The following is an 18,765-nucleotide window of genomic DNA, read 5'->3' as shown; positions in this document are numbered from 1 at the left end:
CTCCTCTGAAGCCTTTGGCTGATCTGGACCCAGTTGTTGTTACATTCTGGTACCGGGCACCTGAACTGCTACTGGGTGCACGACACTACACCAAAGCAATCGGTGAGTTGAATAGCCGTTGACCAAAGCAATCTGTGAATTGAATAGCCGTTGACCAAAGCAATCAGTGAGTTGAACAGCCATTGAGCAAAGCAATCGGTGAGCTGAACAGCCATTGAGCAAAGCAATCGGTGAGTTAAACAGCCATTGAGCAAAGCAATCGGTGAGTTGAACAGCCATTGAGCAAAGCAATCGGTGAGTTGAACAGCCATTGAGCAAAGCAATCGGTGAGTTGAACAGCCATTGAGCAAAGCAATCGGTGAGCTGAACAGCCATTGAGCAAAGCAATCGGTGAGTTGAACAGCCATTGCGCAAAGCAATCGGTGAGTTGAACAGCCATTGAGCAAAGCAATCGGTGAGTTGAACAGCCATTGAGCAAAGCAATCGGTGAGTTGAACAACCACGTACCAAAGCAATGAGCAAGTGTGTTTGCACTTCCCTTAACTGCAGATATTCACTGAATTCATTGGTTTACTGCTGCACTCCTACTAAACAGTTTTATGCCATGACTTTCTTGAATGTACCAGCCATGTGTGTTTGTGCTTAAATGTGAGTGACACCTGAAAGCTGGGTCTTGAGAGTGTCTGCTGCCATACAGGTGCTGGACTTTATTCTCTAGATGTTTGCTTTTGCAAACCTGCATATTTACTTAACACTTGTATCACCATTTTGCTAATGCTAGCATGTGTGATTGTGTGTGTGTGTGTGTGTGTGTGTCCATGTGCGTGTACAAGAGTGCATGCGTGGGCACTCATGTGCTTGTTTCGGTGAGGTGTGTGTGTGTGTGTGTGTGCATGTGTGTAACTGATAGTAAGTAGTGACTTTATGCATCCCCCCATTTCTGCTGTGTGTCAGTGTGTGAATTCCTAATACCCGAGTGTCCGACATCCAAGCAGCCTCATATATCTGTGGTATGACCTCATTTCCCATGCACACCACTCCAATGTGGGAATAGCTGTGCTCCATTTATTGTAGATATTCTGTTACGTAAGTGGAAAGGAATACCATCCGCACCCCACCCCCCCAACCCTGCTGAGGTGGGAGGTGGGATGTGCTATTGCCACTAAAAGGATGATGCAAACAAAGACATATATTTCAGTGGGTCATATACTCAGCATGCTAGATATTTGATATTCCCGTTTATGTGAATGCATGGAAAACAAACAGGGATAAGTTGCTTTATGTAACATTATTCAGCTGACCTTGTTATGTCCACTGACCTTCCAGAAGCATATCATAAAGAATAAATAAATTTATATTGTGGGGCTAAAATTGCCCTTGAGTTTTATGGCAACACTCTGTCCTCCACTATATCTGTATGTGAATATCAACATTTTAGACCGGCTTTGCTCCCTCACTCCATGTGACTTGGAAACTCTTGTAGCATTTAATTTTTTAAAATTCCTCACAGTCACGCCTATGTCCTTGAAAAGTCGGGAGCTGTTAACAGCGTTGTTCCGTGATTGTAGAGCGTGGCGTCGTGACGTGGTTAGGGCAGGGTGTGAGTAGTCCGAGCAGCTGGTGTATTTGCTTTCCAGTGATGACCTCTGCTCAGATGAGTTCACCATTGTTTATTGGCCGGATTTTCTGGCGTATGATTTCAGTGGCCCGGGCCCATATGGGAGCATTTGATCTTTTGTCTTAATGTGGTGTTTCCTACCCGTACGACGTGGAATGGTTTTCTTGTTTTCACAGAAGAGGCCTGATGCGTCTATGTGACCTTTTTATGCTTTTGTTTTCTTAGCTGTTGCTTACCACCGCGGTCATCTTGTGCTTGCCTTCATGCAGACATCTGGGCGATAGGCTGCATCTTCGCCGAGCTGCTGACGTCCGAGCCGATATTTCACTGCCGTCAGGAGGACATCAAAACCAGCAACCCCTTCCACCACGACCAGCTGGACCGCATTTTCAGCGTCATGGGCTTTCCTGCAGGTTTGCCCCTCTCTGCCCCGCCCTGCCCTGCCTCAACCTGCCACGCCTCCTCGCCCACACCTGGCACCACTCCCTGATCTAATGACGCCAACAACAACTTTTTGATGGTTTCTTTTAAATGCCCCTCAACATGCTTCACAGGTCACAAAGAGCAGTGACCTTTGCATAGGATTTAGAGCGTGATTCCTGGAAGATAATCCTAGTCTTGGGCTAAATTACTGTTCCAAAAGTAAATCACCATTAAGAATTCTTTTGAGCCAAGCTTAATCTGGGTCTGTGAACCTGCTCTAGAAATACATAAAATAATTGGCTAATTATTTTCAAAGAGATGATGAAAGTAGTTGTCAGTTATTGTTGCTGGAATGAATGAATGAATAAATGAATGAATGACTGATTGAATGCATGCACGCATGCATGCATACAGGCATCAAAGAATGTGTGCATGCATGCATGTATCAGTAAATGCATGCATGTATGCATGCCTGCCCACCCACCCCCTTAGTTTGGTTTTCCAGTAGACATACTGGGAGTTGTGTTCATCTTCATACCCTCTAAGGTGCTGTCCCTGTGGTAAATGCCGCGTATTACCCTGTGCGCTCCGCGGATTCACACTGTGGGTTTCAGTGCTGTCAGTTCAGCTGGTCTCTGCTCACATCTGGATCCTGTGCACATCTGAGTTTCATGTCAAACAAGCATTCGCATGGTTTATTGCTGTGGCACGGAGGTTTGTGGAGAGGACAGATCTTTATTTATAGAAGCACTGGTTGGTGAGGATGTGGATAGCTGTTAAGCAGAAATAAAGCCTTTGTTCTTTCAGTTATGCTATTTCAGCATGGACTGCATGAACCTGACTGTTTGTCCACTGCCACAAACTCATGTCAGACCACAACATATCGAAAGATATTTACACCATTTCAGATGTAGCAAATGTTGCAGTCTGATGAAAGGCTGATTTCAGCCTCTGACACAATGGACATGTGAAACATAGCCATGCAGTGTTGTGTGTTCAAGTCATCATATCCTGTGGTCTAAAGTTTGTGTATGTGTGTGTGCATGTATGTGTGTTTGCATCAGACAAAGACTGGGAAGACATCCGGAAAATGCCGGAATATCCGACCCTACAAAAAGACTTCAGGAGAACAACGTGAGTGGAATTTTCCATACACCAAAGGATTTTTTTCTTCGCCTTTTTAACAGACAGAGTCCGTCTTCGTAGACGACAGTGTGCTTTACTGTGCACAAAGTACATCAATTTACTGATTCATTCACTTACATAATTTTACATATATTTGCTTGTCCTGAGACTGGTTGGGGGTTTACAGATACAGACACTGATTATTAGGATATGTTGTTTGAAATTTGCAAGCTTTTTGTCATTTATGCATGAGCCTGGGATCGGGTTGATGTTGGATACTACTGTACAGATATTAAACCACCATCTCAATTTGTGCCTTCAGGTATGCTAACAGCAGTCTCATCAAGTACATGGAAAAGCATAAAGTAAAGCCAGACAGCAAAGTCTTTCTGTTGGTGAGTGCATGGTTCTTTGCCCATGTAAACCTGCTTAAAACAAGCTATGCGTAGGATCAGCTTATCTGGCACCATGCCAGCCTTGTTTAGCGTGCAGACAATGTGAAGCAGTTCAGTGTATTCTCAGGGACGTGTGCTCAAGGTAGTGTACTGCGCCGAAGTGCACACTTGACTCACATTAACGAGCTCTGGTTTGGTGTTGGCTTTGATCTAGCTCCAGAAGCTTCTTACCATGGATCCCACCAAAAGAATCACTTCTGAACAGGCGCTGCAAGACCCCTATTTCCTGGAGGACCCTTTACCCACATCTGAGTAAGGCTTACTGAACCATGTCGCCATAGACACACACTCACTCACTCTCAGTATGTAGACTCTAATGATTTCTGCTGCTGCAGTGTTAGAGCAAATGCCAGCACAGACAAGAAGTAGGTCAAATAAGACTGGATTTATTGAAAACTGAAAGGCCATTTGACATCCCTGACTGGGCCTCAACATTACCATTATTTAGTGGAATTTATTTTCTGCTCACATTAATACCTGGCTGAATGAACTGTCCTGACAGACGTGTGGGTGGTTCTGTTTTCCATATGATTGGTGCAGGCTGACTATCCAATAGTGGGCCGAACTGTAGCTGATTCACTCACACCGTGGAAGGTGTACTCATGCATCTGTACTGGTGTGTGTGTGCGTGTGTGTGCGTGTGCGTGAATCAGTGTTTTTGCTGGATGCCAGATCCCGTATCCCAAGCGTGAGTTCCTGAATGAGGACGAACCTGAGGAGAAGACAGAGAAGGTGAAGCTCAGGGTCTCACACACACACGAAACAAACATGTTCACACATACAAATACACAAAGTAAGCACACATATTTGCACATCCACATACACACACACACACACACACGCTCCACACATACAAACTATAAACACACACGCAGAAGAAACCACAAACAATGCAAACTTCAAAAATCATACTCACCCATTTGTGTGTCTGTGTGTACATTTGTGTGGAATTCACATGGGATGAGTGATGTGGTAGATGTCTCTACTTCTGATAAATTTACCATTTGTATTCGCACTTAAGAGGCAGGATTTCAAAACGTGATCTCCACACATATACCCTTCCCTCCATCACACTTCATCTGCACACACGCGCGCCTGCGGACACACTCACACACACTATGGGTAAAATGTATATTTTATCTGATGAGAAAAGTAGTGTATGAATGTAATTATAACCTTTAAAGAGCTCTTGATAGCTTTCTGATTTTCTTATGTGTGTGGTGTGTGGGTGTGTGGGTGTGGTTGTGTTTGTATGTGTGTGAATGAGCAGAAGCTTTTTAAACAAATGACAAATGCTGTGTCATTTAGGCAAGACCTATTCACTGTCCTGAACCAGTGGAGGGATGGATGACTCCTTTATGGCCTCCTCAATTTGACGTATTCATTTGTAACAGAGAGTTATCTAGTCAGTAGATACTCGGTGCCTCTTCTGTGTGTGTGTGTGTGTTTGTGTATGCAGGTTTACCCTTGTGCACTAATGTGTGTGTATCTGTGTGTGCGTACATGTAGAATCAGACACAACAACACCAGCAGACGCAGGCCCAGACGCAGACGCAGACGCAGCAGACCCAGTCTCAGCAGAGCTCTGCCCAGACCAACGGCACGTCTGGGGCTGCTGGGGCAAACACGGGTCCCTCTATCCAGCACGGCCAGGACCAGGGGCCCCCCCAACAAGAAGGCCCGCATTGGCCCTTCAGGGGTCACCTCAGGAACCAACGTCCTTCAGTCTGACTACCAGGTGAGGGAGACTGTGTGTCTCTGACACACACACACACACACACACACACACATCACTTTTCCTCTTTGCTCTCCATGTTACTGGCATGTCTCTGTGGAGATGGAGGGAATGTTCCTTATCCAGCACAACCTGTAAATATGTATGCGGATGTAGGTGTAGAGGTGTATAGGAGAATGGGTAAATAATATTATATTTTACAATTAAATATTATATTTGAATATTATAATAATATACATTGAAAGCACTTAGCATAGACACAAACAGTTTCAAATGTTTCGAAAGATTGCATCCCCCCGGTCATATGCTCCATGGTGTTGGTGTCTTTGGTGTCCAGTGATGGTTGGTGCTCTGTGTGTGAATGTCCAGTTAAGGGTCGGTGCTCTGTGTATGTATGTATGTAATGTATATAAATGTAAGTAATAATAATTACAATAACAACAGCAGTGGAATGGAATAGCCTCCCATGGTCCATAGTGGGTCACAGGGTTAGAGTAACCTCTGTTATTCATGTAATCCTTTGTTACATGAATAAATTAGTAACTAAATGACTGACCACATGCCCCAGAGCTGTTGGCAGAGCTACATGCTTGTACTGCTGGGATGATGAGCATTCCTTGGATGTGTGTATGTGTGTGCTCGTGTGCGCGTGTGTGCGTGTGTGTGTGTGTGTGTGTGTGTGTGTGTGTGTGTGTGCGCACGCACGTGTGTGTGTGTGTGTGTGTACCTTGACAGATAAACTTTGACAATGTGTGAGTGATCTACTCCAGCCCTGCTTTATCTACACTTTTAAAAGTATATTAGAGAGAGTATGTGCATGTGTGAGCGCCTGTAGGACTGTGTGTGTGTGGGTGTGTGTGTGTGTGTGTGTGTGTGTGGGTGGGTGGGTGGGTGTGTGTGTGTGTAAGAATTCATTAAATTAAGTAAAGGTGCAGAGAGAGAATGAATGGAAAAATAATTAGGGTCAAGGGGACTTAACAACAGATTATTCTGACAACTTAGCAATTACACACACCCCTTTCTTAAAGAACACTTCACATACAGAATGTTCTACCCCCAAATCAGTCCCACTCAGCTGCACAGTTCAAAGCACAAAGTATGGCTTTGTAGCACCATTGTAATTAAAACCCTCATTATACGTTGATATGTTTATATAAACCTTTCTAGATTCTACAAAAGCTATGCACTGCAGGAACATTTCCTGACCCAGTCTGTTTTCCTCTTTCTTCTCAAACTGTAGACTGCATATTTGTCTGTGCAAAAAGAAAATTAGCCAACTTTTCCAGTTTGTTGACATTCCATAATAACAAAGGGGCAGTCCTGTCAGACATTGTTGGTGGCAAACCATGCAGACGTCCACACACTGAAAAGTGAGTTAGTGTGCCCTTTTGTCACTCCAAACATTATATATCTGAAGTGCTGGAGTTTCTTTCACTCATGAAACATGGATGTCCTGAGACAAATGCCTGTGTGTTTGTGTGTGTGTGTGTGTGTGTGTGTGTGTGTGTGTGTGTGTGTGTGTGTGCTTGTATGTGTGCGTTTTTGCATGCATGTGTGCATTTGTGGACACGTATGCATGTGCATGCCTGTATGTGTGTATGTTCATATTTAGCCAGTATGACGCTGCATGCAGCAAATCATAAGCCAAGTTAAAAAAAAAAAAAAATACAGCATCAACTGTCATCAACATCACAAATTTTTAGATACATATAATACCCAGCTGCTTTTAGTCTGCTATATTTCATCCATTGTGCAATGTCCCATAAGTCATAATTCATCTCTTTCTCTCTCTCTCTCTCCCTCTTTTGCTCTCTCTCCACAAATCCCCATGAAAAATAGCTTTGATGCTTTTTTTCCCTTAAACCCACACTCACGATCATCTACTAACAACGCAGGCCACCTTTTCAAATTTCTGCATTGCAGTCCTTCCTTCATCAAGACAAGAGTGCCACCACCTGGCTTTAAACCACCCCCCCCCCCACACACACACACACGCACACAGTCTTATCATCCTGAGCTACGTTCACTGACTTGTCCGTTACTGTAGCTAAGTAATATTACGCCTAAACTTAAACTCAACTCAGTGTCCAACAGAAACAAGCAGAGGCGTAACACTTGTTTATTTGCATTTACGCATTATCGCTTACATCAAGCACACACTAATTTATGTGCATGTTTAAGGGCTAATTAAAGAACTTTTGTAGGCTACATTCACCAGAATTGGACACAGTGGGAAGTAAACTGTGGGAAAAAGAACTTTCAGTGCAGCTGAGACAGAAGAGGTGTGCTTTATGTAGCTTTAACCAGCACCTAAAGACCACATGAAATGAACACATGGAATGAAATAACATCAGGTACCACTTAATATGTTAAGATCAGTTAACATGTTTAGTAACATTTTGTCTCTTTACAATTTACCAGTACAGGGATCCTCAGACATCTTGTCTTTAAGGACATTTACCAAACAATTTAAATGTATGCTGATAGTATTGTAACTTAATTACTTAACTCTCCAGTGCCAGGATTCCCATGGGTGTAATGTAAAGGGTTAATACTAAATGCTGTTACTAAATGTTGTTACCCTTCTGTCCGACTGATGATCCCTACCCCTGCCCCACCCCCTCTTCTCTTTTCTTGTCCCATTTGTTTATTTCAGCACTCCAGCTCACGCCTTGGTTACCAAAGCAATGTCCAGGGCACCACACAGTCGCAAAGCACTATGGGATATTCCTCTTCGTCTCAGCAAGGCTCACAGTACTCTCATCAGTCTCACCGCTACTGAGGCAGACCCACACACACACACACCCTCTCACTTCACTTTACACATGAAGCGCATACACACAGGTCTCTTCTTAACAATTCCACTTTACACTAAATTCTGCAGACATCACCAGGACCAGCACTGTCAGTGGATGTACCCTGTCTTGCCCCCTTGGCCCTGCCTCTTACCCTGCCCCTGGGTGGAAGCTGCAGCTCACCCAGTTCTGCTCACCAAGGCATCTTTGTAGGGTCGGTAGTGGCTTTTCCTCCAGGATTTCCTAAAAAGTTCGGAAAGGCGTCCGCGCTCATGTCCCAGCCGATCACACTACACCGGCTCACTCTGGACTGATCATGGGCAGCATGGGTAAATCCTTTAAGGCATCCAGATGTTTGCAGCTATTGGTTGCCACCCATCACTACTTCACTAGCATCTTGTTAAAGAAATCTGGTAATCTTAACTAGCCTACCTGCTCCAGCACTGCCTCAGCAGAGCTTTACAAGCGCTAATCCATAGTCTCAGCATTTTAGCACCTACGCCCCCCATTTACCTCCGTAAAGACCAAGACTGGCAGATGTGGATATCTACCAGTAGCACTGACACCATCATCCTCCACCCTTAATCCATTCGTGAAGTCTTGGGTGTGGCACGGAACAGGCTAACCATTGCGACATCTGCAGATCCACCACATCTCGGACACCTACCAGCCACAAATCTGCAATATTGAGACTCCTACACATAGGAACCAAATAACCTTCCTTTCCTCTGTCCAACTGTCTGTCTCTCTGTGGAAAACAATTTCTCTCTGTCTGTCTTTTTCTCTCTCTGTCCCTCTCTGAGAGGTGTCTTGTGCATGTAAAACTGCACACTTGTCTCTGACATGCACATTGTAGAGATGGAAGAACAAAGCTTGCGTAGTGAGAGAAAGGACCGTTAGCGGGACTTCCTGGAGTGGGACACAGCTGCCTCTGAGTGTGTGCAGAGCGCCTTTATGCCACATTTTGACAAAAGACCCAACGACGGACTCAAAGCCTTTTTTCCTTGTGTAAATATTTGTTTCTCAGATGGGGTTACTTTTAACTTTTATGAGTCAGACTTTGGTTGCTCAAGAGGAGCCTTTTTATCGACGGTGAGGAACAGCGAAGATCAGCGACGGCGGAGTTTGTCTGAAAATGAAGAAAACAAAAGGGGAAAAAAAAAGATCATTTGGTCATTTATCGAAGAGAACCGTGAACTGCACACACGCAGCTCTACGAGAGAAACTGTCCATGTGTGTTTGTTACATTGCCTGGGGCAGCTAGCAGGTAAACTGCTCCAGTGACTGTTACCTCTTTAGCCCTGTTTGATATTTTATAAAGTTGGGTTTATGGGCTGTTATTATTATTTTTATTGCTATTGAAAAAACAACAACATTTGTTTTAGTTTTATTTCATTTTTTATGGCTCAGTGCGCGGACTCTCGTTAATATAAGAGTTTCTATGGCTCTGAATCCAGTGAAGACGCCAGACGGAGTTGGAAACGCTTTTCAAAAGAGGCCGTAACACGGAGACGCTGGCGGTGACGGCGTCTCCTCTTCCCCTGTGCTGGGAGAGGTGAGCTGGTGGCCCTTTAACACTACACCGGTCTCTGTTTTCTCAGCCAAATCTGGACCTCAGCAAGAGGGTAAGTGAGCCTGGTCTCAGATCAAGAAGGAACAGAGCCTGAAACTGCACTGTGTCAATTGTAAACACTGACATCTAGTGGCGTGTAGGAGAACTGCATGTATAGTTGCACTTAAACCAGCCAGCCCTTCTGAACGCTTCATTGTAGGTCATTTGATGTGGGTGTGGTGTAAAAGGGGCCTATAACCTGGAATGTGATTGTGGTTGGGCCTGTACTTTATGGCATGTGCTGGCTTGTGTAGCTGATCTGAGACCTGTTTTAAGGCTGGCCTGCAGGCTCAAGAAAATTCACCAGGGTGAGCAGTGTGCATTGAGATGGCAGAAAGGCACTGATCCTGTTTCAGGCTGATTCCAGTTGCACTGACCTGAGAAAAGTGGTTCGCTTCAACCAAGCTGACCCCAGTACAGTCTGAAATCACAGACATAATATTTAAAAGAACACCTAACCCAGTAATGAAAGAGGGCTAGTGAGCATAAGCTTGGTTTCTCACCACATGCCATGTATCAGTAGAAATGTTAGCACATTTGAGTACAACTTTCCTTTAGTGGTGATTACTGACCAGCTCTGGACCAGCTCATGCCCAACACTAGGAAATCAGTACTACTCAGTGCTAGGAAATAGTACTAATCAGTACTACTCAATGCTAGGAAATAGTACTAATCAGTACTACACAGTGCTAGGAAATCAGTACTGCCCAATGTTAGGCAATAAGTATTGCCCAGCACTTGGTAATCAGTACTGCCCAACATAGCTACCAGTTCTTCACATGTGGTCTTTTGTTTTTCAATTTAATCTTTGGACCTTAGGCCAAAAAAGTTTTTTTCAAACTGAAAACCAGCAGTCTCCAATCCCTTTTCTGAACTTGATTAGTTTCTCGTGTGTGTGTGTGACCGTGTGTGTGTGCACGCGTGCGTGTGTGTTCATAAACCCAACAGAAACCCAGTGAGATGTAGACGAGGTGTGTGTAGAATAGACCTTGGTGTCTCTCTCTGTAATATCTAAGCGAGGTGATCAGTGTGTGGTGTGTTTCTGTCATTCTCTCCACAGCTAAGGGTAGCTGTGAGAGATGCGAACCTTCACACTCTTCCTATGCAAAAAGAAAAGAAAGAAAAGAAAAACAAACCCAAACACCTGAAAAGCTTTCACTCATGCAAATGCCTCCATGTCTGGTCACAGCAATGAAGATCACGTTTCTTATGATCAAAAAAGGTTTTCTCAGTTTTTAAAACAAAATGGGCTTTGTAATCCAAACAGCAGTTCTGACTTGGAATCATTGAATCCAACTTTTTTTGCTGACGTTGTTGTTTTTTTGCTTTTTGTACAGTATGCTGTATTGTTATCTAACATGATGATAGACTGTAAAAAAAGGCATGTATATTAACTCTATACAATCATATTTATTATTGTTTCATGTGTATATATTTACATGAATAGATTAATGTTTAGATTAACATCGGGCCTTAATGTATTGTGCAGCTGATTTCGAAGGGGTCCATTTTACACAGCAAGATAAATGTTTTTTAGACCCTTTTACATAGGTTTCTTCTTTAGTTTTCTCTCTAATGCGAGTCTCTTTAGGCATATCTGCTTCCCTTTATATACTGAGATGTATATAGGCACTGATGTAGTGGACGCAGTGATCATGCACTGAGCTCCCATTTCCCAGAAGACACTGGTCTCATAGGCTACAGGATGTCATTGGCTGGAAGACCAGCATGGGGCTTTGTCGTTCTGAAGTGACGTGGGCCTGCTGGGGCCGCCGTCGATCGCTTCTAAGCGTTTAGTAATAAGCAGGTAATTCTTTCCTTCAGCTGAAGTGTTTCATAAAGCTATGAGGACAGTGCCTTTATTCCCATCCCCCCCCCCCCCCCCCCCCCCCCCCCCCCCCGGAGAGTTGAGAGTTTGTTTATTCAACGTCTCCACCTCTTTAGAGTCTGAACTGGCTCTTGTGTCTTCTTAGGACTGTTTGACATTTTGTTCTTTTAGCCGATGTACCAATTCAGTTTCTGCTGCATGCATGTTCGGTTTCACAGAGCAGAAAGCTTCTAGAAATCCTTTGCTGAAGTAGAATCCTGAAGGCATATTAATATTTATCCCTGTTTTTTATATATATATATAAATTATGTCCTCTTGTCAGACCTTCATAAATTTTAAGGAACTGTACATAAAATCTCAAAATAATTCATTGAAACATATTGCTATGATAATTGTCTTTTAATGCACTGTTATTGCGGAAATATTTAGTGGTAAATGAAAAGTATTTAATGGTTTTTTTTTTACGTCTTGTTTAGACACTAAACATAATAGCAGTTATATGACAGCTAGTCAAAGCTCTTTTAAGGAGTTCTTATGTAAATGTATAGAAATATAAAGCCTGTGAATAGTGTATGCCTATAAGCGATTGTGGCCCATTGAACTGAACCACATCCAATCAGATTTTTTTTTCATTTGTTGCATGTTACATACAGTATAAACCATTCAAATGTCCAGGCTCTTAAAAGGTTGCCTGTATCCTGTTTCTCAGCTTCCTTTACGTGCATCCATGATCACTTGATTAACCATGTGATGCACCTGTGGTAGCCTGCCTTTATATAGGTCTGTGCTCAGTAGTTGTAGGGCACCTGTAAAGGGAGTCTTTGAAAGTGTTGGGACATGTGACTCGTGTGTCTAAGCACCAAAACAGACCAGCTGATAAGTCTATATCCTTTATGTCGTGACGATTCTATTTCCTGGAGGTGCGGCTAAAGAGGTGCCATACCTCTCTTCAAATCCTGAATTCTTATTGGATAAATAGCCCTTAAAGACCAGTCCTTATGGATTGCTTAGAGGTTCATTTAGGTCACTGGGACAATGATACATGACCAGTGTGTGCCTGAGGGCATCCTGAGTTATTGCTGTGTTTCACATGTATTGCATGGTGACATGTTCTGTTTTAACAAAACCTGACCAATGCCCATTCTGATGACTGCATCCTTAATTTGTTCACAATTATTTTAGTAAATTAAAAATCATACAGATTTTTTTTTTAGGGGTTCTAACAATGAGGGTCATGAATTCTGTCCTTTTATACAATATTTTCTGGTGTGCGTCTATTTACGTACAGTAACAGTTTATTTACATGTGTATATTTGCAAGTAACCATGCACACACACACCCTGATGCTCTTAACATGCCAGCAGACACCTACGATATGAGCGATTTGTTCTGAAGTAACAAAGACAATAGCAGAGCACAGGACACAAACACATTCATTTGTACACTCTGGCTGCTTGTAGCTACGTTTTCTTTATTTTACTGTAAAAATGACTGTTAAATGATAAAAAAAAGTCATGTATATTTATTTTATATCCTCTGTTGTAATAAAAATCTCTTTGCTTCATGCTGTCTTTGGGTATTCGTAAATGGATTTGAAGATGGCATAGGGGTTCCAACACTGCTTTGCCTAACCACATTTTCAAGCCTTAGCCATCTGATTAAATTTCCTTGTAAGAAATCCAAGTCTACTCATTTTGTCATAATCTCTAATTCATGTATTAGAGCTTGTAAAACAGTAAATTTGCAATGTAGTGGCCATGTGATGCTAGAATTAAAAACGCTATAGGAGGCTTTTAGCAGAATATTAGCCACAGTGGCTCTTGTTCCTCAGCCAGCTTCACAATTTTGTACATTTACAGTATTTGGTAGTCGAACCTCTTTACTCAGTGATGTACAGGCACACAGTACAGGTGGACTGGTCAAAAATTAAGCTGATGATAAAACCAAATACAAAACAGATCAGTTTGTTCTCCACTGCTTCTAGCTGCACAGTTGGTTGCAACTACCCATGTCTGCCACACGGTGACACTGACAGTCTCTGGTGTTCCTTTTTAGAAATCAACTCCTCAGTGTGTGTGTGTGTGTGTGTGTGTGTGTGTGTGTGTGAGCGTAGGACTAACCTATAATTGACATAGATAAGTAATACTGACCTGTGATTGACATCAAAATTTTTAATTAAAATGACATTTTGCATCTGTTTTTAGTCTCTCCTGTGTCACTTTCTATATATACCTGAACAAAAGCAGCGATTCAGTCATCAGCCATTTCAGAAATGATCAAGGCAAATTTGTGAAGGTTTTGCACCACTGGAGTCATTGATGTTCCTCCCTCCATCCACAGTTGTGTCAAACCCATATGACTCAAAGAGAGACCTGGTCCATGGGCTGAGTCAAGTGCTGAGACACACAGCAAACGCTGAGGTGCTTATGCTGGGTTTTCAGAACAAGCCTTTAACTGAACGCACAATATCAACAGAAATCTGTCAGTACATCAACAGCTCTAACTAAACATGTGTATTTATTTTCCATAGATGCGCTTTGTGTTGCGTCTGGTTTGGCGAACGGTTTAAATGATGCTGTGGTTAGCATTTAAAACTGTATTTGTGCTTCATTTCAGTTAACACGTTTGTGCTTGGGTCATAGATTTGATTTTGACTATTGTTAAAAGTTGCACTTAATGATTTTAATAGTTTTCTCCATAACTTGCATCATATACTGTAACAGTGTGTCAAATCCAGAATTCTATGCAGATTACAATAGACAAGGACTCCAAATGCCTAAATAAATAAATAACTTTTAAAACCTTTTTTAAATGAAATATTGAATTGCCTATTTTGTGAAGTATCAGAAATACATTCAGTGTACTCAGCAGAATTGATATTTATTTGGATATTGAATATATATTATTTACTTAAAGGTAGCAGCCACAATACTACCTGATAAAGCAACAATATATGCGGTGTCATCTGTTCACACCAAGTGTTAGACAGCACCTCACTGGACAATATTCACTGATGCCTCATGGACCGGATTAGCATTGCTGTGTCACTGTTCAAGCTAAATGTCGAGACAGCATGCTGCTAAAGCAGAGTTAGAGTCCTCTCCTCTCCTTCTGGAATGTTCTGTCTCATGTGTCTGATCACTAACAGGAATTAGGGGGAGCAAATTCCTGTTCCCTGCACACACACACACCCACACACACAAACACATTCGCAGAAAGTGCACGGAACCCTGGAGCTAAGGTTCCTGTGAGTCATCTTAGCATGCGTCAGTCTTGTTTCAGAGCTAGGTTAGGTGAGTAAAACTGTTCGGTCATTCGTTTATTAACAGCTTGTCAAACGGAAATATATATGTGATGTCAGGAAGAGGGGCTCCAAATCCAATAACAACCACTGCACTGTCGAGACGGTGTCTATTTTTCTTGGTCTAATTGCGCCCGGTTCTGTTCATAATGTGATTATCATGCCCTTCGCTGGTTGACCAAGGCATGTCAGAAGAAGAACGGTGACTTCCTCTTTCTCTACCAGAATGTTCCATGGGGCGAATGCCTGAAGTCCCCCCACCCTTCAAAGTGAGCTTGTTGTTTTCTTGATTCTATCAGTAGCACATTCACACGTTCTTCAATGCTAGTCAGTTCAGTCTGTCCGGAAAGCAGAGTGACGTTCACCCCACCCATCGTGTAATTCCACAGTACACTGAAATTCCACGGGCCTCCATAAAAACCCCAGTCAGGAGTACTAGAGTGTTTATGACGCACCCAAAGGTCTTCCAACCAGCAGCTACACCTCTACACTCCACTACTAAAGTGCACAATGGGAGTGCTCACAGCTCTCTCTGTTAGTAAACACTGGTCAAAATCTGGTGTCTGTGGAACTGTTTCCGCAATTACCAAACCTGGCTTTAGACCCATCTGCTTCAGCAGATCATATAACACAGTGAAATTGACAGTTTCCAGTCTTTTTTTTTGGGTAACATTTGTTGGAGCAGAGGTGAGGTAAGAGGAAGAGGATGGTAAGGAGGAAGCTCTGATTCTAGCTCTGTTGCTTGTCTCCCTCGTCATCATCCTGCAGTGTCCAATATCTTATGAGATGATATGGGACCGGTCCCAATGGGCCACGCCCCCTGGCGAGTTCACTTGTTCCTCTGCTTGACCAGTTGATTCACCTCACCAGTCAATTATCAAGTGCTTTCAGCGTTCTAGATGTTTCGGAGCAAGAAAACATGCACTGAACAGCGCAGTGCTGCGGGTTTCCATGGGAACAGTGTTATCTGTTATATGCCCTTTTTAGGACACAGTACCCCACCCTACCATATGGCCAGGAATAGTGCTGATTTCTGATCTGATTATGGAACCTCTAATGCCAAAAGCCAATGCGTCCACTGCACTGGGCTTTGCAGGAAGTCCCAGAGTGGTATATTGGGTCCGCTAGGAGCTGCGTGGTGAACGCGGGTCTTTAGTGAATGCGGCTTCTTGACGGGTACAGCCTGTGCAGGGAAGAACGCTGAGCTGCGCTTCAAAAGCCTTCATTGTTTGGAGGACAGAGCATGAGTCATCAAATATGTGACTGGGTGTGTGTGTGTGTATGTGTGAGTAAAAGGCAATTACTGCCTCCCACACAAGTTCCAAAGTACTAGAGTGCACGTATATGTGTTCATATATGTGAGAATAAGAGTGCATGTATTGTTCACATATGCTAGAATGTATGTTCACGGAATTTAGTTGTGCTGAGTCATTTTTATGGGATGTGTATGTTTTGTTATGGTGTTAATCCCCAGTAACGTGAACATACCGACACAAGGAAAAATATTCGGGGTTGTCTTCCTTTTTTTTTTTTTTTTTGTTGCTGGGGATACACTCAGTGACCATCCACGCTCTCTGTGTTAAGTGTCATGCTGTGTGTGAGTGTTTGAGACACACCAAGTACCCATGCTGTTTTTTTTTTTTGTTTTTTTTTTACAAAAAAATTTACATTTTACAAAGGCTGCCACTAGCCATTATATCTGCATGCACACGGCACTGTTCCCCCAGTTTCACGGTGGGATGGCAGCATTATCAAGCCACCCAAAACAAAGCAACTCATTTTAAAAGGTTGGTCAAAAATCCTATATTATGAATTCACTCCATTTTTTTTAATCTTCAGCGTCTTCAGAGTGAAGTTGGGTTTGTTTTCGCGCTTGATCGTTTGCTTTCTCAGGTGTATGCATGTATTCTCCGGACAGTGTAACCTGGATGCAGATCATATGAAAGAAAAAAAAACCAAAACAAAAAACGACCTAATCAATGAATCAAAGAAAAAAAACCAAAAAAAAAAAAACCAAAACAAAAACGTTCCGCAACAGGTCCTTCAAGTTCGGTGGGACGACTGACAGGATCAGCCTCTCCGACAGCTGTGAGACTGGACGGGTAAACTCCACGCCGCCTGTCATGTTCACTCCTGCGCCTGCAGAACACCACGCACGCACGCACTCACTGCTTCCCGTCCTCGTGAAGTTCGCTGTTCACGATATAACATCGAAAATAAATAATAAAGCTCTCTTTTTTTTCCCCCACCGCAAGCAGTGAAACGGCGAAAAGAAACGTGGCGGTATGGCAAGTCAGCACCAAATCTGCGCGGACCTGTCTCGCGTTGACCGCGCGTCCGTGCCGTGAACGTTTGAGGTTTCCGTTCTCGCGCGTTCCTCCGCGGTCCGTTTATTCCCCTCGCGGTAAAAAGTCTCGCGATAGACGCTCGTTTGTACGTCCGCCATATTGTGTGACAGTATTTTGATTCGTATGTGTTGGAAGCGAGAAAGGGAAAGAGAAAATAAGTGGCGAGTCGAGGTGTAAAAAAAAGAAAAAAAAAAAAAAAAAAAAAAAAAAAGAATACGAGCTGTCAGAAGAATTCCCGAGTCGGGGCGGGGGGGCAAAGGCGACGTTTCTCCCCGCACCGTCTTAGCGCAGTAGGCCTGGGTCCGAGTGGTTCCCCTTCCTCCAGTTCCTCCTCGCTTCTCTGTCAGCGCTCCGGCCCAGTGAAGCTCCGGCGGCGGCGGCGTCTCGGGTGTTGAAGGTGTCCCGGGCAACGGCGGCGGAGACGGTAAGGGAACGCTCCGGACCGGGCCTAGACGTGATTGTGGAGTTTTAAGAGATACTTGTTTGGCTGAAAAGGGTTTTTTAAATAGCACTTAAACATGTTATGTGAGCGCTCCACCGTCGCCTTGCTGAAGTAAGCTGAGAAAAAAAAAAAAAAAAAAATCTTCCAAGCTGACGGTTCAGGTGTAATTTTTCCAACTTCCAGAAGAGTTTGCTTGTGTTTGCTTTCGTATTGTGGATTAACTTTTAAGCAACGGACGAGTTGATATATAATATGGGAATATCTGAAACAGTTAAAGTAGGCTGTAAATCGTTTTATGATTTTTTTAATTACACAGTACGACGAGATATTCGTCGAAGAGCATCGAGCACAACTCGCCACGGTTAGGGTCTCTAAGCGACTGGAAGTTTACTTTTGCTTAAATTCGTTGGCAACTCCAATGTTTCAGTTTTTCGGTTGATGTAGCTGAACTAGCCTACTTATTACGTTGCCTGTAAACGCCGTTAAACTGACTTCTCCATCTACCATGGGGCGACACCTACGCGGGGAGCTGGTTGCTTGTCACGGCTCTCCTCCCCCTCTGCGACACACTTCTGGAAGTAAACACACAACACTTGACAGGTTTTTCACATCATACGAACGTGCTTGTTTTGGAAAAGCATGGGCCATATGTAGTTTAATCGACTATAGCAAGATAGTTAGTATGTGCTTAAATAGCTGTCTGGCTTTCTGCGTTTAGAGAATGTGAACGCTGTCATATAAAAAAACTGGAAAGGAGGTTCTAGCAGGCTTTCAGATTTACATCCGCGTCCGACGGTAAGGAAGCGATTTGCTCAACGTTTGTACCCTGCATTCTCCTACGCCCATGTATCCTGGCCTGCGTATAATGCGCTATAGTGGAGTCCACTGGATTGTATTGATTCAGACAGTAGTTGGTCGCACATCACCACAAAAATCGCTGTTGCGTAAGCATGCAGCGTACTACCGAAGAAGTGTTTTCGTGAACTTCATTCCTTGGCAAAAACCCAAGAACGTTATTAGCCTTCACGCATTCATCATTTGTTTGATTAACTGGCCTAGGCTTATCTCACCAGGCTCTTAACC

At 43.3% G+C, this 18,765-nt stretch overlaps 1 protein-coding gene across 1 annotated transcript in view; it reads left to right on the top strand.

Annotated features, from left to right (window-relative positions):
* cdk19 (cyclin-dependent kinase 19) overlaps positions 1-11,633 on the top strand; it is a 34,339-nt gene extending 22,706 nt beyond the window's left edge. Inside the window, 9 exon segments of the mRNA XM_035529271.1 lie at positions 1-102; positions 1,888-2,031; positions 3,106-3,175; positions 3,489-3,561; positions 3,776-3,873; positions 4,275-4,353; positions 5,131-5,282; positions 5,284-5,359; positions 8,013-11,633. The exon segment at positions 1-102 is cut by the window's left edge and continues 30 nt beyond it. Coding sequence (XP_035385164.1) covers positions 1-102; positions 1,888-2,031; positions 3,106-3,175; positions 3,489-3,561; positions 3,776-3,873; positions 4,275-4,353; positions 5,131-5,282; positions 5,284-5,359; positions 8,013-8,138 — 920 coding nt within the window. The 3' untranslated portion in view covers positions 8,139-11,633.
* Positions 11,634-18,765: the final 7,132 nt, after the last annotated feature.

This window comes from Electrophorus electricus, chromosome 8 (genome assembly GCF_013358815.1).
Source record: "Electrophorus electricus isolate fEleEle1 chromosome 8, fEleEle1.pri, whole genome shotgun sequence".
In the NCBI taxonomy this organism is placed as follows: domain Eukaryota; kingdom Metazoa; phylum Chordata; class Actinopteri; order Gymnotiformes; family Gymnotidae; genus Electrophorus; species Electrophorus electricus.
The sequence above is the reverse complement of the archived record's forward strand: the minus strand, read 5'-3'. Positions and strand labels throughout refer to the sequence as shown.